The 25,174-nt window shown below is 46.7% G+C and overlaps 1 protein-coding gene across 1 annotated transcript; it reads left to right on the top strand.

Moving 5' to 3' along the window:
• Positions 1-1,073: 1,073 nt before the first annotated feature.
• On the top strand, positions 1,074-25,028 carry TGM5 (transglutaminase 5). The gene is made up of 13 exons (XM_033108148.1): positions 1,074-1,221; positions 5,510-5,704; positions 5,808-6,053; positions 7,198-7,316; positions 9,522-9,650; positions 10,249-10,426; positions 17,240-17,375; positions 18,013-18,116; positions 18,222-18,461; positions 20,913-21,278; positions 21,760-21,920; positions 23,049-23,182; positions 23,373-25,028. Exons 1-13 carry the CDS (start codon positions 1,212-1,214, stop codon positions 23,524-23,526), a joined length of 2,172 nt encoding a protein of 723 aa, XP_032964039.1. The 5' UTR covers positions 1,074-1,211; the 3' UTR covers positions 23,527-25,028.
• The last annotated feature ends 146 nt before the right edge of the window (positions 25,029-25,174 follow it).

The following is a 25,174-nucleotide window of genomic DNA, read 5'->3' on the forward strand; positions in this document are numbered from 1 at the left end:
AAAACTGCCTGGCTGTGTCACTTGTGTCACTGGAGGAGGACAGTGGGCAGGCTTTCTGCTGGGCCTCCCAGAGGCATGAGGATATTAGCTATCTCTAATTTTCCAGTTGACGTTTCAAATATCTCCTCTCGCCAACTAAAAAAATGGCTTCAAAAAAAACAGGAAACAAGAGGGTGAGGGTGTGTAAAGTAGTGAATTCTATATGTGCATGTATACACACACTTTAAAATCTGACTGGAGACAGAGAGATTTGAAAAGACAGGAGGGAGGATGGAAGCTGGTGACTGATATTCCTGAGTAAAGAGGATAAGGGACCCAGGAGGCAGGGAGAAACAGAAAATGTCCCACAGCAGGGAAAAGCAGGGTAGGTGTGACTGAGGGTCCTTTAGAGTGTCCCACCTACTCCCTATGAATAGCCTTTCCCTTTTCTTTCTCTCTCTCTTCTCCCATCTGTTCCTTTCTCCCTTACACACTCATTCCAAGGACTTGTACTTTTCTTACTAGAATCAAGGTCACTCACTGGCATCCCAACCCTCTCACCTATTTCCAAAACTCCTCCATGAATCTTCCCAAGTTTTCTTCCTTTAGTGCTTTAATTTGAGAGTCGCCTGGGACCTGGCAGGTCTCACCCAAGACAATACCTCCACCAAAAAATAAATACCAAAAAATCATATCAAGGTGATCCTGAGTGGGCTCTGTTTGCATTTGATATCCAGGAAGTGACTTTCCAGGATCAAAGAGAGGGCTCAGGTGCTGAGCAGCGTTCTAGGCTTAAAAGGCTTTCTCAGCTGTGAGCTGAAGTCTTGGGATTCTGACATTCCTCCCTGCAGGGGTGCAGCCCCTCTCCATCCCCCTAGAGGCCCCATGGCTCATCTCTCCCACATGGCCCCCCACTACAGCACAGCACCTGGCAGTGAATGCCCCATCGCCCAAAAGCTATCAGAGGCCCCCACGGTGCAAGGCCCTGACAGTTCATTGGGCCACACTTCATCAGATGAGCAACACTGCCAAGAAAAACCTGAGGGCAAGTAAGAAAACCAGTTGTGATCTGCCCAGTAAGCAGGTGGCAGTGCTGTAGCCAGCCCCACCTTCGGTGTCTCCTGGAGTCTTGGGGATGGAAAGGGAAACAGACGCTCCAGGACCAGTTTCCTGAAGCTCCAGGCTATCCAGGTGTTCTGTGGGGAGCAGCCCAGGAACCAGAGGCAGACACCATGGCTCAAGGTAGGGGAGGCCCATGGCGCTGCTGATGGTTAGGGACAAGAAAGACAGACTGACTGTGCGATGTCAAGAGAGGGTGGATTTAGAGGAAGAGAGGAGTAAATAAAGAATGGAGGTAGAAAAAGGAGAAACCCCAGGAACCTCAGAATTTGTTGGTAGCCTGAGAACCAGGAGACAAGGTAGATGCCAGCAGGTAAACAGCCAAACAGCTGCATGCCAACACGCTCGCTTCCGTAGCCTGGTCGGACAGAGCAGGGCCAGGGATGAAGGGGTCAGGGTTCCTGCCCTTCTCTTCTACTAGCTGACCCTTTGACATTGAACGAGTCACTTCTCTGGTTCCCAGCTCCTATGCCTGAAAAATGAGGGGAATTGGACCAGATAATCTTAAAGTTGTCTTCCAGCTCTAGAATTCTCTGAATCTTCATATTTTCTCTTCTTTTCCCCACTTCAGAGGCCCTGTTCCTCATCTTAGCTAATCTTCCCACCACTACCCTTCTCTCTGTATCAACTCCCCTTTTCTAGAAAGAGCTATTATGAAGATTAAAAGGTTAGTTGAAACCATTTATAGGAACGAGCTAAAACCTCTACAAATGTAACAGCCTCACCTTCATTTAATATGTTTTGTGTTTAAATTTTTATGTTTACATTTTTATAATTTTTAACTATACCAATATATAGTTGGAGTCATATAAAACAATATTTACAGATAAAGCTACAGTCCCCTTACGACCACCTCAACCCCAGTGTTATCTCCAGAGAAACCACTGTTACCAGTTTTTTGTCCACACATTTACATATATATATATATATATATATGATGAGCACTAGGGGTGGAATTGCTGGGTATACACACACACACACACACACACGCAATGTGATACATAATATTAGCATGTGTGAGTTCTTTTTTTGGGGGGTATATCTATGATATCATTGTGTTGCACATATTTTTGTACAACTTGATTTTTTTTTCACTCAGCAGTATGTCTTGGAGCTCTATTAATGCCATTCAGTACCTGTAGATTTACCTCAGTATTTTCCACATTGCATAGTATTTCATATTATGGGTGTATGTAATTTTATTTATTCAGTCCCCTATTGATGGGCATTTAAGTTGTTTCCCATTTTTCAGTTATACAAACAATGTTGCAGTGCACATTCTTATTTATGCCTCTTTGTGCTTGTGTGGGAGTGTCTCAGACAGATACTGAGATTACTTTAGAAGTACTTCCTATAATTTTCTTTCTATTTTATTGATCATTTCATCCCATTCTTCCTGTACATCAAGGAGAACAAAGATGCCCAGTACCTCTGATTTGAATGTCTGGTGTTTGGGCTGAAGAATAACCCCTGTGTGATAGGGAGAGATTAACTAGACACAGGATGCATCCAGAGGATGAGCTTTGGCCCCACTACTTGCTGTCAGGCAGATGCTGCCACTCCTGTGGAGTAGATTGGGTCACATGCCCAACCTAAATCAGGGCCAGTTAACAATCTATGTCTAGTCAATTTGTCTCCAAAAGGGATGAGCTTCTTTTACCACTACTAGGAAATAGCCAAGTGCTTTTCCAGCTTGCAGGGAGTCAGATGTCCTTTCTGAACACGAGCGAAGGCCAGCAACGGGCAGCAGCTGTTGGGTAATGGAAAGAGCACAGGACTTGGGCCAATCACCCCAGGTTTAACCTTGGGCAAGACATTTAATTTGCCCGAACCTTGGTTTTCTCAACTCCAAGTGTGGATGGCATGACATTTCATGCCTCCGCTGTTGTGGTGAGGACTCAGTAAGATAACTGTCCTAAGGTACCTAGGACAGTGCCTACCACATGGTAATCAGGCCCTTGAGAAGGTGTTCATTGAATCTGAAATAAGTACAGGGTGATTATGCAAAAGACAGAGAATTTTATTCAACCTGGCAAACATTTTTTAATACCTACAATGTGCTGACCATTATGCTTATATATCTTTTATAGGAAGCCCCGTACCCATTAGCAGTCGTGCCCCATTTCCCCCTCCTTCCAGCCCCTGGTAAACCCTAATCCACTTTCTGTCTTTATGAATCTGCCCAGTCTACATATTTCACATAAATTGAATCATATAATATGTGGCCTTTTGTGTCTGGCTTGTTTCACTCAGCATAATGTTTTCAGCTTTCATCCATATTATACTGTATTCAGCATTCCTTTTTATGGCTGAACAATGTTCCATTATATGGCTATACCACATTTATGCATACATTAATCAGTTTGAGGGACATTTGGGTCGCTTCCATTTTGGGCTATTATACACGGTGCTGCTATCAACATTCATGGACAGGTTTTGTGTGAATATGTTTTCAATCTGTTGGGTATTTCAATCTCTTGGGTATAAGAGTGAGCGCTAGGGGTGGAATTGCTGGGTCTATGGTAACTCTATGTTTAACATTTTAAGGAACTGCCAGACAGTTTTCCAAAGTAGCTGCACCACTTTACAATCCCACCAGCAATGTATAAGTGTTCCAATTTCTCTGCCTTCTCACCGACACTTGTTACCTCTTAGTGGGACCTCCTAGTGGGACCTTCAGTACAATGTTGACTAGATGGGGTGTGAGGGGACCTCCTCATCTTCTTCCTTATCTCAGAGGGGATGGCATCCAGTCTTTCACTATTACGTATGGTATTAGCTGTAGGTTTTTCATAAATACCTTTGTCAGGTTAAGGAAGTTTTCTTCTAATCTTAGTTTGTTGAGTATTTTTATCATGAAGGAATATTGGATTTTGTCAACACTTTGGTTCATATTTCTTAAATTTTAAATACAGCTGAGACAAAACAGCTAGGTCTCTATCCTCATTGGCTTACATCTAGTGATGGAAGGTAAACAAAAAAATAACTACAAAAATATCTGAACATTTCAGGCTCTCAGTAAAAGTTTGTTGATGTAAATGAACAAATGAGCATGATGTTAACTTGTGAATTAAGTGGTTAGATGCTCTGTGAGGCAGTTAAGTGCTGTAGCTCAGTTGGAAATGGGAAGAAGGGTGGGCCAACGGGACAGGCTTCATGAGGGTGGCTCTTGAATAGGCACTGGAGGACAGATGGGATTTGGTTAGGTAGTAAAGGGGCATTCTGAGTTGGGGTTATAGCAGGATCAAAATACATGGACAGGGAAGGCTGCCATTTGCTTGGGGACAGATTGGCTGGAGGAGAAGATCCATGCTGGGAGTGGTGAGAAGTGAGAATGCAAATGTAAGTTAAAGCCAGGTATAGAGGGTCATAAGTGTCAGGTTAAGGAATGTGCCGTCTGTATGGTGGGCTGTAGGGTATCTCAGAACTTTTAAAGCAAACGACAGCATGATCAAATTGTCTTGAGGAAAGATCATCTGGCAATGATAAGGGTGGGTGGTGTGGAGAGACAGGAAGCAGGAGACCTGCTGAAGGCTGTTACAATCACTAGGAGTGGGGTGAGAAGGTCAGAGTTATGTATACATGGAAAGGGACCGATGGACACCATAGACATTTGAATGGAAGGAGTGAAGAGATTTATAATACGTGAATAGATATAGACTGAGAAGGAGATGGATGAGCGAATTGTGATTTAAAAATTGTAAGCCCAGGTGCCTGGGGACCATGGCAGGACATGGTCAAACATGGAGAGGTCAAAAATGGTGCGTTCTAGGGGAGGCACACTTGGAAAACAGTGAGGTCAATCTGTGTCTTAGCAGTTGCTGCAGAAGGCTGGGTAGGAGTGGGCATTTCTTTGACTGTCCTCAGCATTCCAGCTACCAAAGCACTGGGCATTATTGTTAGTCAGAGGCCAGCAAATTGCTAAAAGCACAGCACGTAACCCAGTAACAGTTAGCCTAGGGGCAGCTGACCCCAGGACTTGCTTCTAGATCTGGAGGCTTGTACAGAGGCAAGTGAAACTCTTAACTTGTGTCCAAGAAAGTGGGTGCTGGCATGAATCTGAGGACAAGCTAGACTGAAGGGAACAATCAAACTTGGCCAGGCCTCCAGAAAGAGCTGGACAGAGAGAAAAAAACCCATGCACCTCCAGGAGGGTGTAAGGGAAGAAGGAACAGAAGGTCAGAGAAGCAGGGAAAGAAGGGATGAAAGAAGTCAGAAAGAGGCACTTGTATGCACAGAGTCTCATTTAATCCTCATATCAACTCTGTAAGGCTGGTATTATGGATTCTCTTTTAGCAACTTGGAAACTGAGGCTCAGAGAGGCTAAGCTTCTTTCCCAAGTTTGTACAACTAGTAAGTGGTGGTCAGGATCAGCCCAGGCTCCATAACCCTGCTCTTCCATCTGCCCCAGGCGGCGCCGTGGCAGGGTTGGAGTTGTCCGCCACAGACTTCCAGAGCTCCTGGAACAACAGGTGGCACCACACGGAGGAGATCAGCTCGGAGCGCCTCCTCGTTCGCCGGGGCCAGGCTTTCTATATCACTCTGTACTTCAGGAACCGGGGCTTCCAACCTGGCCTGGACAACATTATCTTTGTGGTTGAGACTGGTGAGGATCCCTGCTGGCACACAGGGCTGTGTGTACGTGTTGGGGGTAAATCTTGGGGGCTGGGAGATCACCTCAGGGAGCCTCAGCTCTGCTTCCTTCCTAGGACTGCTGCCAGACCTGGCTAAGGGGACTCGGGCTGTGTTCAGCATGGCAGGTGGTGGCGGTCCCAGCCTTTGGAAGGCCTCGCTGGAGACCAACAGGGCCGCCTCCCTGGACGTGAGCCTGTGTGCTCCTCCCATGGCAGCCGTGGGGCGGTACCTCTTGAAGGTTCACATTGACTCCTTCCAGGGGTCTGTCACAGCCTACCAGCTCGGGGAGTTCATTCTGCTCTTCAATCCATGGTGCCCAGGTAAGGCAGGGATTCTAGGTGGGAGTCCCTTACATCTGCCCCTTTGTCCATGCCACAGAGAGCCAAGCTCAGGGACTTCTAGAACCTCCTCCCTGGAAACCCACAAACCTCCCCAATCCCATGCATTCAGCATCTACTCCCAACCACCATCAGAGCAGGGAGAACTTGCTGTTTATTTATTTATTTATCTAGAATTTTAAAATTATCTTTACTTAATAGGAAAACTATTGCAATTAAATTTGACCACTGTTAACATTAACCTTCACCCTGCCTTTTAAAGTTAACTCAAGTTTCTTCATTGTAAAAGTATTAAGTACATTGTGAAATGGAATAAAGGGCAAAACCAAAAAAAAAGAAAGAAAGACAGTATAAGGTGAAAAGTAAAACCTATCCTAATCTCCAAGTTCCATACTCCAGAGGAAATCCTGTTAGCATTTTCTTGGGTAACCTTACAAAAATGTTTTATGCTTAATCAAATATGTATTTATGCATATACACATACATGTGTGTGATTATATGAAATTTCTATGTTTACATATACAATTTTACATCTTATATGAATAGTGAACAGACTTCCGTGGGGGAGATAACTATTTACCCGGTCCCCAAGAGTGGGGCATTTAGGTTGTCTCCAGCTTTTCAGTGTTATAAACAGCACTCAGATGGACAGCTTAGTACCTAAATCTTTGTGTACTTCCTGAATACTTTCCCTTAGATTAAATTCCTACAAAAGGAACGACGAGGTCAATGCCAACCCCTAAATTCTGGTTTGCTTTTTTCCAACAAGGATTAGTTGAGTACGGCAGAAAGAGCACAGACCTGGAGCCATGTGGGCTCTGTGTTCACATTTCACTCCGTACTTACGTGTGATTTGGGCAAGTTACTTATTACTCTGAGTCTGTTTCCTCAACCTCACCATGGGGCGAGGGTGTAAATGTGCTTTGCAAACCAAGAAATTCCCCCAAAGAGAACTTTTTACTGTCCCACCTCATGTTCACACTGAGCCTGCTGCTGCCCCTCACGCTGTTGCCCGGTGCCCTCCTCGGAGCTCACTTTCCGTGGGACTGAGCCTTCTGGGGATGCGAATGGGGCGGGCAGGGCAAGATGCCTGTCCTGCTTTGTGTCCTCCCACTTGGGTTCCTAGGGGACGCCGTCTACTTGGACAGTGAGCCCCAGAGGCAGGAGTACGTCATGAATGATTATGGCTTCATCTACCAAGGGAACAAGACCTGGGTGCGCCCTTGCCCCTGGAACTACGGGCAGGTACGTCTCGGCCCCACTCACGGCCCATCCAGGGGGGACGGTGGGTGGATGCCCTTCGTGCAAGGTTCACCCAGAACCGCTGACAAATGGGGACTAAACGGCACCAGGAAGAGGTGAGATGTGACCCCAGAGAGCTAGAGGAGCAGTCACAGAAAGTTGGAAGCTGTTCTTCGCTGATCATGTCTGATTTGGACAACAGAAGTAGAAAGGGAAGAGACGCGAAAAGTACACCCTCTCCCCCTACCCCCAGGAATTCCACAGAGTATGAGGGTGAGAATGAAGGGACAACAGTGACAGCAGCCATGATTTTTTTGGTTTGTTAACTGTGTTTCCAGTGCGGTATATGTTCCTCTACCTTTTGTTTTCCACACATGTGGAAACATGTGGTTTTATTTGTAAAAATAGCATCATATTAACCGCAAAACTCTGCAACTCCTACCTTGCTAAAAGCCCACCTCCCATGTAAAGCTCAGCCTACAGCAGTTGCTCCAAGGAGTCCAGAACCGGTCCAGGGAAGAGGGTTCTCGAGGCTGAGCCCCGGCACTGGAACCTTCAGGGGAAGAGGACCAGCCCTGGCTACCCAGAAGGGGTGTCAGCTGGGAAATCCTGGGGGTGCTTGTGAAGTCTTGTATCAGTTTGATATGGGTTCCTCTCCTGGACTTGTCCAATACTTGTGACCTTAGGCCCAGCCTAGGCCCCCCAGGAGGGTATAGTCTAGATGAGACACAGCAGCCTCACTCAGCATAGGCAGATGGGAGGCCTAGAGAGTGCCCAGACAGGGGTTTGTTGTCTTCTGTGAGAAACAGAAGTGACCTGTTGCTGCTTTCTGAGCCCTGGGTCCTCCCCGACTCTCTTATTCAGCGAACATATACTGAATGCCTACTCAGTGCCAGGCAGGGCTCTAGGTGCTAGAGATAGAAACATGAATTAAATACTGTCCCTGAGCCCACAGTGTAGTGGGGACTCAGTCACATAAGCAGGTCGCTTATCATGCAGTGGGATGTGTAAAGATTGCCAGGTAAGCGCAGGTTGCTCTGGGAGCCTGGAGGAAGAGCATTTGGTTGGGCATGGGTCTGTCAGGGAAGCTTCCTGGAAGAGGAGATGCTTGAACTGAGTTAGCCAAGTGAAAGAAGGCAGGAAAAATATCCCAGGCAGAGGGAAGGATGAGCAAAGACACAAAGGTGAGAAACAGTTTGGCCTGCCGCAGGGGTTACAAGGAACCTGGTGTCGCTGGAGGAAAACTGGTGAGGCAGAGGGTATGGAGACAGGGGACGAGAGAGGTAGAAAGGGGCCAGATCAGGGAGGGTCTTACGTGCCTTGTAGAGGAGGTTAGAGTTTTGATTCTGTAGGCCACAGGGGCCTTTGAACATTTTAAAGTAGAAAAGTGAACTGATCTAACTGTCCCCTGAGGAAAATGGATCAGAGAAGCTTCCTAACCCCGTTTTTTGCCCAGTGTTACATGGAATCACTGCATTCATTTACTCTCATTCAACAAAGATGCACAGAGTCCCTGCTATGTGCTGAGCACTGTGCCAGGTCTGAGGTGTATGATGGTGAGAAAACCTGGAGAAAGACAGAGCATACACTCAGGCAGGGAGGACAAACCTTGGCTACATCATTATAACTGAGTCTGAGGAGAGACATAGCCAGGGCTAAACCAGGCTCAGGCTCAGGGAAGGCCTCCGAAGCAGCATTCATACCCAGCCTGACGGACAGGAGTCAGCCTGCCTTGGGTGGGAAGTTCCCGTAACTCATATGCTATTAGTCAGTCCACAGGCACTGTGGCAAGTTGGTGTCATCACCTCAGCAGTAGCTGACAATGATGAGCTGGGTCAGCAGGTGGGGGTAGAAGGAGAAGCAATGTGCTTTTAGCAAGAACAACCCAAGAGCAACAAGCGTGTGGGGATTGAGGAGAGAAGAGGAAGAAACAGATTTTTCAGCCAGTCAGACACATTGGAAAAAACTCCAGGGATTTTATATTCAAGACATACAAACTGGGTGAGTTGTGACCACAGAGCTTGGAGACCCTGCACCTGCCCAGGAGGCAGTTCATAGCTGTGCTACTGGACACAGTTGCCTTCGAAATGGATTTGCATTCCACAAATACACACCATTGGAGAGCTGGGCGGGCTGGTTCATGTATTTCTTTCCATATCTACATGTGCCAAGCATGGGTGTCTTGCCTCTCTGCATTAACCCTTCCAGTTTGAAGAGAATATCATAGACATCTGCCTGGAGCTGCTAGACAAGAGCCTGAATTTCCAGGTTGACCCAGCCACGGACTGTGCCCTACGGGGAAGCCCCGTCTACATCAGCAGAGTGGTATCCGCCATGGTGAGCTTGAGTCTGGCTTTGTCCACCCAGGGTGTGTCCAGGGAGGGAGGAAGCTATGCCAGGGGAGCCCAGCCCATTCACAGCTGCCCCCTGCAATGAGGAAATGAAGAGTTGAGAGGAACAAGCCCTCTTGCAAAGCCATTTTGGATAAGGCTTGATAAAAGAATGTGGCTAACAGGTTTTCTCAACTGAGCTCTGAAATAGCTGGGTGTGGGCCATCACCTCTATTAATTCCAAATTGCATGTTTTGGGAAACGCTGAATGTAGCTCTGGTTTGTGAAATGGTCTTATTGTTTCTGAATTTCTTTTGTTCTGAAGTATTTTCAAAAGCTCTCAGAGCCCCGCTCTAGCTTTGCAGGGGATGGGGAAATGAGGGTTAAGGGTGTGTGTAGAAATAGAATAATAAAATAATTAACAGTGGAGCATAAATCAGAATAGCCAGCTTCCACTCTGACCCTTTCTCCAGCAGGTCTGGAAGTTCCCAGGTCAAATGAGATCTAAGCCTCCTCTGTGTCTCAGGCCCATGGGCCTTGCAAGGCAGCCCACACTTCACATCTTGTTGAGGAAAAGGATTCTTCTATATATGGCTTTTTTTCAGATCAACAGCAATGATGACAGTGGGGTGCTCAATGGAAAATGGAGTGAGGATTACTTAGATGGCATCAACCCTGCAGAGTGGACCGGCAGTGTGGCCATCCTGAGGCAGTGGCACGCCACGGGCTGCCAGCCAGTGTGCTACGGGCAGTGCTGGGTCTTTGCAGCCGTCATGTGCACAGGTAAGGAGTAGAAAGGTCCCCATGAACATCCCAAAAAGTGCAATGGCTCATGTATTAGCCCTCCAAATAACTCTTGTCCTAATCTCACACAGTTTCCACCAAAGGACGTTTGGAAGGAAGCCCTTTCCAGCAAAAATGTCTCATTACTAACCTCAGGCTTATTTCCGAGTATGGTTCTGAGGCAGAAATCGCACACTTCCCAGAACATGGCATCCTTCCCTTCTTCTGAGTGTGAACAATCTAACAGAATATTCCTAAGAACCTGGCTAAATATTGTCCGGTGCAAGATAGGAATGAGAAGAGAGGCCAAGTCATCAGAAAACTTACCAACTAACTAGCATAGAGAATGGTCTTAATGAAGATGTTCTAATGAGAGGAAAATGTGCATCTGAGCAGTGGTATGTGGCCAGAGCAAGATGGCAGCCAAAGTGTGGTGACCTTGAATTCGGAGTTGTCACAACTTCAGAGGACCTGGAGGCCTGGCTCAAGCCAGAGAATTAGGGGTGGTGGGAGATCAGCTTTTCAGATAGGGAGTAGATGGAACCTTAGAGGAGAAAAGCTAAAATATAGGTACAGGGGAAGGAAGGCAAAGGGAATTTGGTTTGCATGTGGCAAGAGGAGTAAGTAGAAGGAAGTGGCAGGTGAATCTTGAGAAAACTGAAACCTGGAAATGAGTCACACACTGGAGGTAGCAGGAGGAGGCCTTCTGCCTCACCCAGGACCAAACTCTTGCTCCTGGACCTCACCCTCACCCTGCCACCATGCCTAGGCCAGCTCTCAGCCTCTCAGCACGCGTATCTGTATACCTAACTTGGGTCACAATCAGGAAGTTGTTATTGTTACCTGGGGAAATAGGCCAAGTATGGCTTTTGCTCACAGTACTCTCTAGTCCGATCCAGGGAGGCAGATCAGCTCACAACTTGCTGTTTATGAAGAACTGGGGTCTTTTGCGTAGAAATTCCCTGTAAGGAAAAGCCTGGTGTACTCTGTGTGCGGGGCCCAGCTTCGGGCTCTTAGAACAAGCCTAGAGAGCCCTGGGCCACTGAGCAAAGGCCAGACCTCTCTCCAAGGGCACACGGAGGCTTTTGTCAACAACCACAGAGCGTGAGCATGGGTTAGTGAGGAGGAAGTCCTGAGCTGCTCGGGCCCTGCAGCTGCACCGCCCCATCTTGAGTTCGATGCTTTGATTGCTCAAAGAATTTCTGTTTTTCTATTTTGTTTTTGTTGTTGTTGTTGTTTTTATCTGAAATCTGGAATTTGACAGCGTTGACACCCAGAGTCATGGACATTTGAGTGAACTGGGGTGGCTGAGTCATCCAGGGAGGAGGCGTAAGATTGACAGAGAATGGATTGATCTTATGAATGATAGAGAGGGAACCTTCCTGTTCATGGAAAAGCCTAGTCTAATGGGCCAGGTGTATGTGTGTGTAGGAGAGGGCCAGGGGTTTGGGTGTGGTTGTCTGGATGTTTGGTGATGACAGAGGTGGAGCCAGTGAATGCAGATTATGTAACGAGAGCAGATCAATTAAAATGTTTATGAGAGTCATGGCCTTTTAGTAACCTGGAAAGCAAAGGGTTGGGCAAAGTGGGTCAAATGTGGGCTGGTCTCTCTGCAGCTCAGCCAGCACCGGACTTCCCCAAAAGGGCTACCATTATTGTATATTAATAAATATATGAATTTGAAAAATTCATTCATTCATCCAACAACACTTATTGAGTCTTTATGCTAGGCACTGTGTTTCAAATACTTTTGGATACAAAGATGGGTAAGACCCAGTCTCTAGCCTCCACTAAAAGTTAGGGATTTATCAAATTCCTTAACCCAATTCATCTGTCAAAGCATGTTTATTATTATTATTATTTCATAATCACAATAAGTGATGTTTTTCGAGAACTTCCTTTGTGCCAGGAATTGTGTTGAAAGCTTGACAGCTTAGAGTAATGGTGAAGCATGTGGGCTCTGCCTGGGTTCCAACATCAGCACTCCCCTATCATTAGTTGGCTGAGTAACCTCGAGTAAGTCACTTAACACGTGCCTCAGTTTCCTCAGCTGTATGATGAGGAAAATAATAGTACCTACCTCACAGGATTATTGAAAGGATTTGTATGAGTGTATACATGGAGAATGCCTAGAATAGAGTCTAGCTATAGTGAGTGTTCAGTATTAGCTGGGATCGCCCGAAATGACCTTATGAGGTAGGTTCTATCATCATCTCAATTTTGCAGGTGAGGAAATTGAGTGGTGCAGCTAATCTCTCATCCAGGTCTGGCTGGCTCTAACCACTAGTCTACACGCTGCACAAACATTACTAGCAGCTGCCATTTATCCAGCACCCCCCATACCTCCGTTCTTCCGGCACACACTGGGCATTTTCACTCTTTCTAATGCTCACAACCACCTGCAGAGTATATGTCATTACCATCACTTCGTGGGTGAGAAAACTGAGGCTTAAAGTAACCAAGTGTCTCTTGTCTGACTCAGAAGTACCTTCTCCCCCAAGTAGCTCTGCCTCCTGGTATTACCTTTTAATGTCAAACATATTGACTTCAACTTCTTAAAGAAAAATCACAAAAAATGAGACTTTGGATGCATCAAAGAATGTGTTACAATTTTTGGATGGGTCGTTTCCTTGACATCTATTTAGTTGGCTAGTACGAATTAATTGATTCCCCTCCCCCCATTTATCTCATAACCCGTTTGAGAATTTCGGAGAAATCCCTGGCTTACCTCTCCTATGCTCAGGGCCAGCTGTCTCACAGCTCTCAGTCATTGGGCTTTTCCTGTTCTGGCTGTCCACAACTTGTGACAAGGTCAGGACCCTCAGCCCTTTGCTGAAGTCTGTGAAGTAGTCTGGACGGCTTATATGTAACAAGGGAACAGAGGGGACAGAGATGTCCTCTTGCCTGAAAATTCTCCCCAAAGCCAGGTGTCCAAAAGCCACTTACTGTTTGATTCCATATATGTGAAATGCCCAGGCAAATTCATAGAGACAGAGAGTGGATTAGTGGTTGCCTAGGGCTGGGGGGAGGGAAGAATGGAAAGTGACTGCTAGTGGCATGGAGTGTCTTTTTGAGGTGATGAAAGGTTCTAGGATTAGATAAAGGGGACTGTTGTACAACCTGTGAATATACTACCAACCACTGAATTGTACACTCTAAAAGGGTGAATTTTACGGTGTGTGAATTATCTCAATAGAGTTGTTTTTTTAAAAAAGCCAGGCGTCCTGGGAATGTGCCTCGTCCTGGTCAGCTCCTGCCCACAGCTGCATGGGGTGGGTGTGGGGGCAGAAGTGAGAGGCCGAGGGTCGGAAGACTCGAACTTGTGGCCGTGAGTAGGTCTACGGGGCATTATTCCCTCCGCTGTAAAGTAGGGCCCTGGGCTGGGCGTCGTGGTGGGAAATGGCGTGGAGATGAAGAGGCTGAGTGCTTGGCGCTGGGCCCTCCTCTCTTCACCCGAAACTAATCTAAGATTTCTTCTCACTTGCTTGTATAAAGGCCTCCAAAAAGTACCTCATTATCTTCATTTTAATACAATAACTCTTGTCGTTGTTTTTACTGAGCCCTTTCCTTCCAGCCAAGGCCCTGGTGTGTTATTTTGCCTCAACCTATGGTTTAAACACAAATCAACCATTATTCTCCATTGATTAATGAGACATCAAGGATTATACGGAATGTTCCCTCACAGGGTTGTGAGTTAATATATGGCAAACACTTAGAAAAATGCCTGGCACATGATTAGTTTTACGTAAGTGTTAACTATTATAATTAGTCTGATACTGTTTTAATCTCTGACTCTTAGGCTCCAAAGGTCTTGCTGGCTCTTGTTTACAAGCTGTTTCTAGCTGTCCCCCAAACTACAGTTCCCTATCCTCTCTACCACTTTTTTACTTTATTTCCTTCCTTTCCTTCCTTTTTTTCTTGGAATGTTTAGAATTAAATTAATCATACTCCTCATGTCATGGTATTTATCATAATAGGTCGGCTTCAGGCCACTCTTTTTTAAAAAATAATTAACTAATTAATTGATTTTCTCCCATTTCTCTGCTAACCCATTTCTACTCATCTCCCCCCATGACAGGGAAACATTTTGATGTGTTTAATATGTAGCATTGTATTTGAATGTGTTCTCACAAAAAAGTATATTATTATATTTGTGTAATATTTTGTCCAGTATGTTTTTGTTTTATAGAATGTATTTTTCACCTTTAAAAGTTCCATTGGACCTTTTTTCTATCTTCCATTTTTCTTATTATATTCATGTTTTCCTTGTCTTCCTCTTCAGCATATTTATGGGATTTAAAATAGCTGTTTTAAGGTCCTTGCCAGCTAATTCCATTATCTGTCATTTCTGGATCTAGTTCTATTGATTGACAGTTTTCCTAATTATGGGTCATATTTTCCCACTTCTTTACATGCCTGTAATTTTTTTAAGTAGGTTTTATTTTTTAGAGCGGCTTTAGGTTTCATTGTCATTGCAGACAAGAGAAAATAGTTCAAATATGACCTTGTGATGACAAGTCTGAAAAAAACAAAGTAATATAAACATCTTGTTATAGGGGACAATTAAAGACATGGGAGGAAGAGCAGGAAGTGATGCTTTTACCACTTGGAAGCTTAGTGCATCTAGGGGTACACTAGGGAGAATGAAAAGATGTTAAAAATCATCACATTTAAATGCAATTCCTTTGACTCTATTAGCTGGGATTTGACCGTGTTCTTCAGCATAAACCATGGAAGTGTGGTAGCAAATGAATCTCAATAAATGAATTTCGATAAATAAATAAATTGAACTCTACTTTTCCACTAATTTCGCATAAAAATGGAGCTACATTTCCACATGAGGAGGCAGGGGTGGTGGTGGTGGGGAAGAACTGGTTAGAAGCCTTCATGGCCAGTCCTGAAACAGACTCCCTGTTTTAATACACCATCAGGACAGTGTCTACCACCAGTCAGAAATGAAGCTGCACTCCTTGAGAATAGATGTCTTTCATTTTTGTGTAGTCTCCATCTAACGCACTGCCTGGTTCATCAAAGGGGCTTGATACTTGTCACTGAATAAGTGCTAAATGGCGAAGTGAAGAGACATAATAATTCATGCTGGGAGTGTGGTGTTGTGTAATATACCTTGGGAACTCTTCAGCTCTTTCTCAACTCTGAGATCTCGTCTGCCTTTGTCCAAGCATCATCCTGTGAGTGTGCATGCCTGTGTGTGCACATGCACAAACATACCCCATATAAGTTTCTCTTTTACGAGGGACTCAGCTTTCACAAAATTACCAGTGAAAGAGTCAACGGAGTCTCATGTCAAACTGTGACATCAGGAGTGATAGCCTGCAGAAACCTTGTTCACAGGTTAAAGGTAACTCACTTCAACACAAATTTAATGAGCATCTATTCTGTGCCCACCCGGCCATGTTGAGCAGGAGTTGACACCACTGATACTTCAAGTGGCCGTTCCTGAATTCATCCATCAGATTGAAGAACAGAGTCTTGCTCTGTACTATCCCTGCCCACCCCTCCTTGGCACGTTCTCTTATTATTATAAGTGTTATCCACCCTCCTGACTGTAATCTTAGCATAAATCCTAGCCTGTGTGATGCTCTTGAGTCACTTGAATGCTCTTGCCTCACTCTTGTCTCTCTACTGAAGGTAGTGGCAACTCTTAACCTGTACCCTCCCCTCTGAGGCTGTCCTGTGTCACCTCCACCTACAACTCGCTTGTCAGTTCTGCTTACTCTCTCCCTTCATTCCTTGGCCTTATGCAGACCTACCATTCCAAGGAGAACTCCAGGTTCCCCTTTGGCCTTCTCTCCTCCCTGTCCTGGGCTACATCTAGGGGTGTGTCCACACCCTGGCCTGGAGAGAGCCTTTGTGCCAAAGTACAAAAAGGAGCCTAAACTAAAATCTATAAGCAATTAAATGTTTAATATAAATAGATACATAGTATTTAAACTAAAATGCATGAACATTTTAAAAAATGACAATGTATGTAAAGCAACACCATGCCCGCTGATTGATGATGATGATGGTTGAATTGGGTTGGCCATCACTGTTGGACTTGAGGGGACAGGGATTCCCAGGGCATCGGTGGTGGGATGGGTTGGGGGATACTGCTGTTCTTAAAAGAGTGCAGAGGGGGAGAAACATGGCAGAGGACAAAGAAAAGTTTGCTGGCACAGGGAAGGAATGCTTCTTCAGGAATAAAGACAACATTCTACCTCCTTCCCAGAATTTCTCCACCAGGTACAGACTCATTTTTCTAGGCTTATATCACAGTTTCCTTCCCTTCCTGGCTGAATTTGTGATGCTTTCCTTGAGAAGATTCCAAGATAATACACCCATGGAGAAAGGGGACTCCAAGCCACAGATCTCTTTGCTTAAGAATCTGATGTTCTTAGCCAACACTCCTTACCACAGGAAGGAAAACATTCCAGCTATTTGGCTTGAGGATGGAGATTTATAACCAAAAGAGAAGAGAGACTCAGTCAGGCTACTGATTCTTGCCAAAGGAGGTGTGCCTTTTCTGCCCTGCTGGCCCAAGCAAGGGAACCCTTGACTTGCTAGACTTCTGTTGGCCCTGGCAATGCTTGTCAGAGCAACTAGCAGCCTTTGCAGGGAGTCTCTTCTGCGAGCTCCAGGGAGAGGAGCTCAGGAAGGTGGGGAGGGAGGATGTCAGTGTCACCAACCCAGTACCCCAAACAGTTCCTTCTTGGTCCTGACGGTGACAAATGAATGATTTCCTTGGGCCCAGGGCCCTAAGTTCAGGAATCCAGGAATCCACAACCCACAAAAGATTTTCTGCCCTTTTTGCAGTGATGAGGTGCCTGGGGATCCCCACCCGCGTGATCACCAACTTTGACTCTGGCCATGACACAGACGGAAACCTAATCATAGATGAGTATTATGACAACACGGGCAGGATTTTGGAGAATAAGAAGGATGCTGTGTGGTGAGAGACAACCTTTCAGATCTTTCTAGGGCAAACCCCCACCAACAGAAAGTAGGGTGGGACTGTGCCCATGGGCCTCCTACCCTCTCATGCCTCCTACCCCCCCTTTTACCAGCCCCAGGGCTCAGTAATCCCACCCCTAAGGCTGGGACACAGCAGGATCCAAAAACAATTTTGAGTTTAGAATTCTCATATCACAAGAGCTCTTTGCCCTGGGTAAGGTTTTCCTCTTTGTCACTTTCATTTAAATTCAGCCTGTGACCACGGGAGGGCCTGAAGTCTCACCTCCATACAAAAGGACCATGATTGCTTCTCAGTGGTCAGCAGCACACACAGGAAAGGGCCATGAGGACCTTTTTGAGAGAGAGTGAAGGACTTTTAACTTCAGCTGGCTCTGGGAGCCTTCATTCTCTATTCACAAACAGAGGAAAGTTCCTTTCAGGGCAAGTCGAGGCTCACAGGAAGAAGAGCTATCACCACTCACCCACAGAGGTTTGAAGGCCTGGGGTGCCCTGTCTGTCTTTCTATCTGGCAGTCCATCTGCTCATCATCCGTTGTCTTGCTCCAGAAGGAACAGGAGCACTATAAACTCTCCCTTAGCTTCATTTGACACTGCCTCCTCTGGCTTCTTCCTCAGGAATTTCCACGTCTGGAATGAGTGTTGGATGGCCCGAAAGGACCTCCCTCCCGGGTATGGAGGCTGGCAGGTGCTGGATGCCACACCTCAGGAGACGAGCAATGGTGAGGCTCTCCAGAAGAAAGGCGGAACCCACTTCCATGGAATCCGCCACTGCCCCTACCTGACCTGCAGCAATGGTCCATCTTGGCTCTTCTGTTCTCCTTCAGGCCTCTACTGCTGCGGCCCTGCCTCCGTCAGAGCCATCAAAGAGGGAGAGGTGGATCTGAACTATGACACGGCCTTTGTCTTTTCCATGGTGAATGCTGACTGTGTGTGCTGGCTTGTCCATGGAGGGAAAGAGCAGAGACTTTACCGGGACACGAATTCCGTTGGCAATTTTATTAGCACCAAGAGCATCCAGAGTGATGATCGGGATGACATTACAGAGAACTACAAGTACGAAGAAGGTATGACTGAGCCAGACCCCCTGAGAGCCCAAATCCTGTAGCCGCCTTCCCCCTACCCCAGGGGCCCTTCCAGCCAGCTGGGACAGGCCTCTGGGGAACCAGAGGGTGTCTGCAAGGCAGGAGCCAGGTCCACTGTCTCCTCAGTTCTTCAGTTTTAAGGTCCCAGTTGAGGTGTCCCTCACTTCCTCATGCCGACCACTCCCCACGTCCCACCGGCCAGTGAGCAGCCCCCACAGATATTCACATTGCTTGTAGGGCCCTTGACAGGCATCTCACCAACAGTATATGAATCCCTTGCCCCGCCTTCCCCAAAAGTCAGCCTCCCACTGAAGATGGCGGGGATTTAGTGAACTCTCTTCTATTAATTAATTTGATTTAACTTATTGTTTAATTAATTGTGTTTTATTGCATGTTTGGAGGACAGGCCAGACCACCAGCCAGCACTGAGGCTGATGTAAGGCCAAAAGTTCACTCCCACGCCCACCCCCTGCAGAGGATGGTTCTGAGAGGTGGGAGACCTGACAGGAGCTTATTGCCCGAACCAGCACGGGCAAAGGGGCAGCTAAGCCAGTCGGGTAGGGACTAATTCCTGGCAATTGAGGAAGACCAACCACTAGGTTCAACCACCAGTGGGCCAAGCAAAAATATCCAGTCTGTGAGGACCAGAAGCAGGGGGAGGAGAAGACTCTGAGCAGGGGCAGATCAGGAACGCGTGAGGGCGGGTAAGGGGCTAGAGGAGGAATCACTGGGAATGCTGGCAAGTGGGATCTGTGGTTTGTTTCTGTGGGGAGCTCCAGAATCCAAGCCCGGGAAGGGGCTACACAGCAAGAGCCAAGCATTGAACACAACCCGGTAGTACTATCCATCACCAGCCACTCAAGGGTTATCTTGGTTGGGGCGCTCAGAAACAGATCCTGAGGCAAGGATCTACTGCAAGGAAGGAGAATGAGCGAGGGAGACGTGGAAGGGGAAGCAGTGCAGGGTGCCTGCCTCATCAAGCCTGCGGGCAGGCTGGAGCTCACCTGCTGGAGAGCTCTGCCAGGGAAAACACACAAAAAATAATGGTTTAGTCTAACCGTGTCCCCAGTTATTTGTTGTTAATTGGAAATTCAAATTAGATGGCTCTGTATTTTTATTTGCTACATCTGGCCATCCTATCAGCGAGTCGGTGTACAGTATAGAACACCACCTCAGATTTATCCCACCCAAGAGGCAAGGGGCTAGGCTGTTTATCCAACTCCTGTCAGTAAGGGGTTGAGGGCCGCCCCTAGGGAGTGTCAATTCCCTAGCACTTTTGGCCTGTCCCACACAGGGGCAGAGTCAGCTCTGATGGCAGAGAAAGCTTCAGACAAAGAGTAGCAGCAGGTGCTAGAATTTGAAATTAAAGCAGGAGGGCACTGAAATGGCAAGTGCCAAGGGGACATGGATGGGGCATTGACAGCATTTGCTACAGGGTCCATGGGGTTCCGCTGTGAAGTTGAGGGCTTCAGAGCTGTATATTGGTGAGTCTGAGTATACTGCTCAGTCAGGCAGTATTCTGTCTCCTCCCACCCAGCCTGGTAGGGTGTGGGGGTGGAACAGACCACAGATGAGCTAAATCTGATCCACATCTCCCTGGGTCCACTTTTACTGAAGCCAGTGTCTCAAGATCCCCTTATCCCCGGATCAGGGCTTAGCACGACCCACAGAACAAGGGCACAAAAGTGGTGTCTGCCTGGGGAGGTTGTGGATCCCCACAACTAAAGGAGTGGGGCTCGGCCCTGGAGACAGTAAGCGCTCAGTGAAGGCACCTGTTGTATTATTAGGGAAGCACAGAGAGTATTCCTGCATGCACATCCTGCCACAGCACCTCTCCAAGGCTGAGGTCTGGGTGCTCTGGGAACTTGGCTTGACTGAATTTCCTCTTTTTTCCCCCCACTGTGGCTTCTCAGTTTCTCAATCTCCAAGAATTAGTCTACAACTGACCAATAATTCGGTACTGGAACAGGAAATCACACCATACCCTGTTGTCTTTAAGAGGCTTGTTCTCCACATTTGTGGACCGTCTTTCCCATGGGAAGGCAAGATAGTCTAGTGGTCATGAGCACAGATTTTCAAGTTGGGTGGATTTGGTCTCCACCTGAATTCTGCCCCTTGCAAGTTGTGTGACTCGGACAACTGACATGACCTCTCTGCATGCCATTTTCTACACCTATATATGGAATAATGATAATAATAATTAATAATAATGATACATTTCTCTCATGGTTAATGTGAGGATGAAAGAAGTGAAGTGCTCAGCAGAGCCTGACACTTAGAAAGCAGCTGATGAATTGTAGGGAGTATTTGTTGTTGGAAATGAGGGTTTTCATACCTCTGCAGTGTTGGTGGGGCTATTGGGAAGGATGTTCAACTATGGCTTAACCTCTGGGTCAGCCTGGTCCACAGATGGTGCTGTCTCTGCCCTCCCAGGTTCCCCCCAGGAGAGGCAGGTGTTTCTGAAGGCTCTTCAGAAGCTGAAGATTGAAAGGTTCGAAGGCCCCTACCGAGCAAACTCACCATCTTCCAAGCCCATGCCTCTGAGCCAGAATAGGCCCCGGAGCCTACATAGGCCTTCCCTGCGGCCCAGTGATGTTATCCAGGTCTCCCTGAAATTCCAGCTGCTCGACCCGCCCAACATGGGCCAGGACATAAGGTTTGTCCTGCTGGCCCTCAACATGTCGCTCCAGTTCAAGGATCTGAAAGTGAGCCTGAGCGCTCAGTCTCTGCTGCATGATGGCAGCCCCCTGCCTCCGTTTTGGCAGGACATAGCCTTCATCACCCTCTCTCCTGAAGAAGGTATGGGCTCTGGGTACGGGCATGGGGATTCTGTGTACACAGAGTGGATTACAGAAATGCCAGTAGGGCCACCCAGCCACAAGGGTTCTGGGGCAGACCCTGTGACACCAGTGTTCCCGGTGTCCACTGCAGCACAGATTCCTCCTCTTCCCCTTCCCTAATTCCCTTGTACTCCTGTCTCTGTTTCCTCCTCCTCCCCTTCCTTTACTACCTCAAGGAAAATAGCCTGGTTTAGTGGGGGGCAATCTGAGCTTTCTAGTCATCCAATCTTGGGTTAGAGCATCAGCTCTCACATTTACCAGCAGAATGACCTTGGGCAAGCCAAATTGCTTCTCAGTCTCTCTGTCAGAAAAGCTGGTACGGGCTTCACTGAGGCTCAATAGATGTTGGCTTCTTCCTCTGTGTAAAAGGGTCTCTAGATCCAGCAGGCCCAGCTGATTTCCCCAGCTAGCCTCACCTCATCCTTGTGCTCTCTCCCTAGCAAAGACCCATCCCTGCCAAATCCCCTATTCCAAGTACAGCCAGTATCTGTCAACAGACAAGCTGATCCACATCAGTGCCCTGGGAGAAGAGAAGAGCAGTCCAGAGAAGATCCTGGTGGACAAGATCATCACCTTAACCTGTCCCGCTATCATGATTAATGTAGGCAAGAGCCCTGCAAGCGGCCTGGGGGCTCCTTGGGATCAGCTGGGAGGGGGTGGAACCCTCTGAGAGGCTGCTCAGGAGAGCACTCCTTCCTTTCCTCTGCCTCTTCTAGTACTTCCAGGTACCTCCCACCTGGATCAGGAGGTTTATCTGAAAACACTGGGTGAGGACTCCATCCTATTGCACCATTAGAGGCCTTATGTATGGACCTCGAGCAGCTGCCATGCAGAGATCACTCTTTTGTGCCACCTCTCAAGGTTGGCCTTCCCCAGGGTCAATTAAGTGTTCAAGTGAGTAGAGGGAGAGCACTGCCTGAAGGTCAGCTCAGGTTTGATTTGCCGTTTCCTGGCTGTGCATCCTTGGACAAGTCCCCGGGCCTCTGCTTCTGTCAAATGAGAGCGTTAGATTAGATGGCCTCTGAGAACACCTCCTGTTCTGACGGTCTGTGGTCCTCTGAGTGGGAGGATTTCATGGGTCCCTTCCTTTCAGTGCTGTCTCCCAAGGCGGAGCAGCCTCCTGGATTCTGCCAAGTGAGCCTGTGGGGACCCCTGCTGGGGTGCATCTGGCAAGCCCAGCCACCAGAGTCTGTTTCAGGGAGGGTTTCCAAAATGCCTCTATGTTTCCTGAGGCTACTTCCTTGTCTCTCTACAGCCTTGAATGAGCTCTTCACTAACACTGGTGTGAAAAGAAGTGAGCCAGTAATGATAAGAGGGAGGGAAGGGATGAGGTGGAATTGCAATCAGAAGAAACAAACAAAAAGTGCCAAAGAAGATTATATGTACTCAAATTATGCCTGAGAATCCTTTGGGAGCTCTTGATTATTTCACACTTGGATATAATCCTTGGAGCAGAGGAAACATCACTGGCGATTCCCAACTCATCAGACTTTTCCATATGCTAGATCAAGTGATGTAAAATATTTTACGCAAACATCCATACGTGTACTAATGAAGTAAAGATTTTACTTCAATATCTTGTGTGATATACACTGATATTTTCTTCTTTTCTATTTCATTTTTTTAAAAAACGTTAACAACAACCCATATGCCCTCCATAAAAGTGTGGTGAATTGGTGAATGAGACTAATTCTCTGCTTTTTCCTCTCCCCTGGATTTCTGTGTTTAGGTTCTAGGAGCAGCCATTGTGAATCAGCCGCTCTCCATACAGGTGATATTTTCAAACCCCCTCTCGGAGCAGGTTGAAGACTGTGTGCTAACTGTGGAAGGAAGCGGTCTCTTCAAGAAACAGCAGAGAGTCTTGTGAGTGCTAGGGGTACTCAGCCTTCACTCCTGTCTTATTCTGGGGTCAGCACTATCCTTTCTGAACACAGGCTCCCAGGCAAGGCTCTGAGAACACTGGGAAAGGGGAGACCAGCTTGCTGAGTAAAAAAGGGCTTTGGGGTGATTATAATGCCTACCGTTATTTGACATTCTCTTTTCTCTGCTGCAGGATTGGAGTCTTCAAACCCCAACACAGGGCCAGCATCACTCTAAAGACTGTCCCCTTCAAGAGTGGCCAAAGGCAGATCCAAGCTAATCTAAGGAGCAACAAGTTTAAGGACGTCAAGGGTTACAGGAACGTCTATGTTGACTTGATGTTATAAATTCTAGGACAAGGAGATAGATGCACTGATTTTAAGCTTCAGGAAAGGCAGCAAATTCAAATGCAAGCTGTATAATTCCCCACCACACCAGAGGCTTTGCAGGGCTCTTACGTGAGCAGCAGAGGAGATACCAGTGACGGATAGTCCCCTAGACCATTTGCACAGTAAACCCAGGACTCTGTTTAGGGCCCAGAGATTCTGTGGTGTCCTATCCATAAGTGTGAAATGGCACAGAGGTCCAATGACACTGGTTGGAGTTGGCCATGGCTTATTGCTCCCCAAGATGTCAAGAAACGAAGACTGGCTGAGCATTTCATGGTCATTTTGCCATTGCATAGCTAATTTCCTAATACAATAAACTCCAGTCCTGTTTTCATCTCCTTTGTGCCCATGTAATCACCATTTTCCCTACAGTAGCTCCTACTTGTTCCCTGGATGCTAGGAGTGTCCTATTGTTTCAATACCTGAACCTATTCAGTTATTCAAGAAATATTTACTGAGTGCCTAGTATGTACCAGGCACTGTTTTAAGTGTTGAAGATAAGGCAGTAAACAAAGCTCCCCGCCCCTAGGGAGCTTACATTGAGTGGGAGGGTGGGGGAAACACAGACAATAAATGTGTCAACAAATAAGGAAGGTACTTACATACTCGTATATGTATCAGTCATGATCCAGTTAGGAAAACAAAAACCTTTGTAGATGTTTCTACATACTACCTGCCATTTTGTGTCTTAGAAAAAAGCCTGGGAGATCTCTCACTTGGCCTTCATTTAAATCCCTTCCCCTATCACATCGAAGAGGAACTTGAGTTCTAACAGTTCCAGCCTTTTGGCTCCAAGTCCACCGGTGCATTGTGGTCCTGGATGGACCTGCGATGGCTGGCGTTCAGGGGATAAAGCCAATGACTAACGCAGTGAGGTCGATTTTTCAGAGGCAATGAAGTACTCTCAGATCTTTCTATTGGTTGCAGCTTATGTTTAATGGTCCTACTGAACACAAGGGAACTCCAGTCATTATCTCCTCTCGGACGCACGTGTTTCTTATGGCGCTGCAAAGTTCTGCATGGAGAAAGACATGATTCACTTGCCCACCAGGCACTGGCTATGTGACTGAGACAGCTGATTAGGGCATACATTAAATGCACACACATTAAGTAAATAAGTTAAATGCTTCTATTATATATCAACAAGAGGGTAAGCGTAGTTAATCAGAGGGAGAGAAGAGGGTGTGGTGGGAATTCCCTCCACATTGAGTGTAGAGTAGAACCCCTAGTGGATGGGCTGAGAACCAGGAGAACCCTGGCAGCAGGGAGCTGGAAGTACCTATATAGTAGTCCCTATTTATGTGTGGGGGATGCGTTCCGAGACCCCCAGTGGATGCCTAAATCGACGGATAATACCAAACCCTATATATACTATGTTTTTTCCTGTACATGCCTATGATAAAGTTTAATTTATAAATTAGGCACATGAAGAGATTAACAACACAATATAAAATAGAACAATCATGACAGTATATTGTAATTAATGTATGTGAATGTGGTCTCTCTCTCTCTCTCTCTTTCAAAATGTCTTTTGAATTGTTTCTTTCTGGAATTTTCCATTAAATATTTTTGGACTGCAGTTGACTGCAAGTAATTGAAACTGTGG

Source organism: Rhinolophus ferrumequinum, chromosome 6 (genome assembly GCF_004115265.2).
Source record: "Rhinolophus ferrumequinum isolate MPI-CBG mRhiFer1 chromosome 6, mRhiFer1_v1.p, whole genome shotgun sequence".
In the NCBI taxonomy this organism is placed as follows: domain Eukaryota; kingdom Metazoa; phylum Chordata; class Mammalia; order Chiroptera; family Rhinolophidae; genus Rhinolophus; species Rhinolophus ferrumequinum.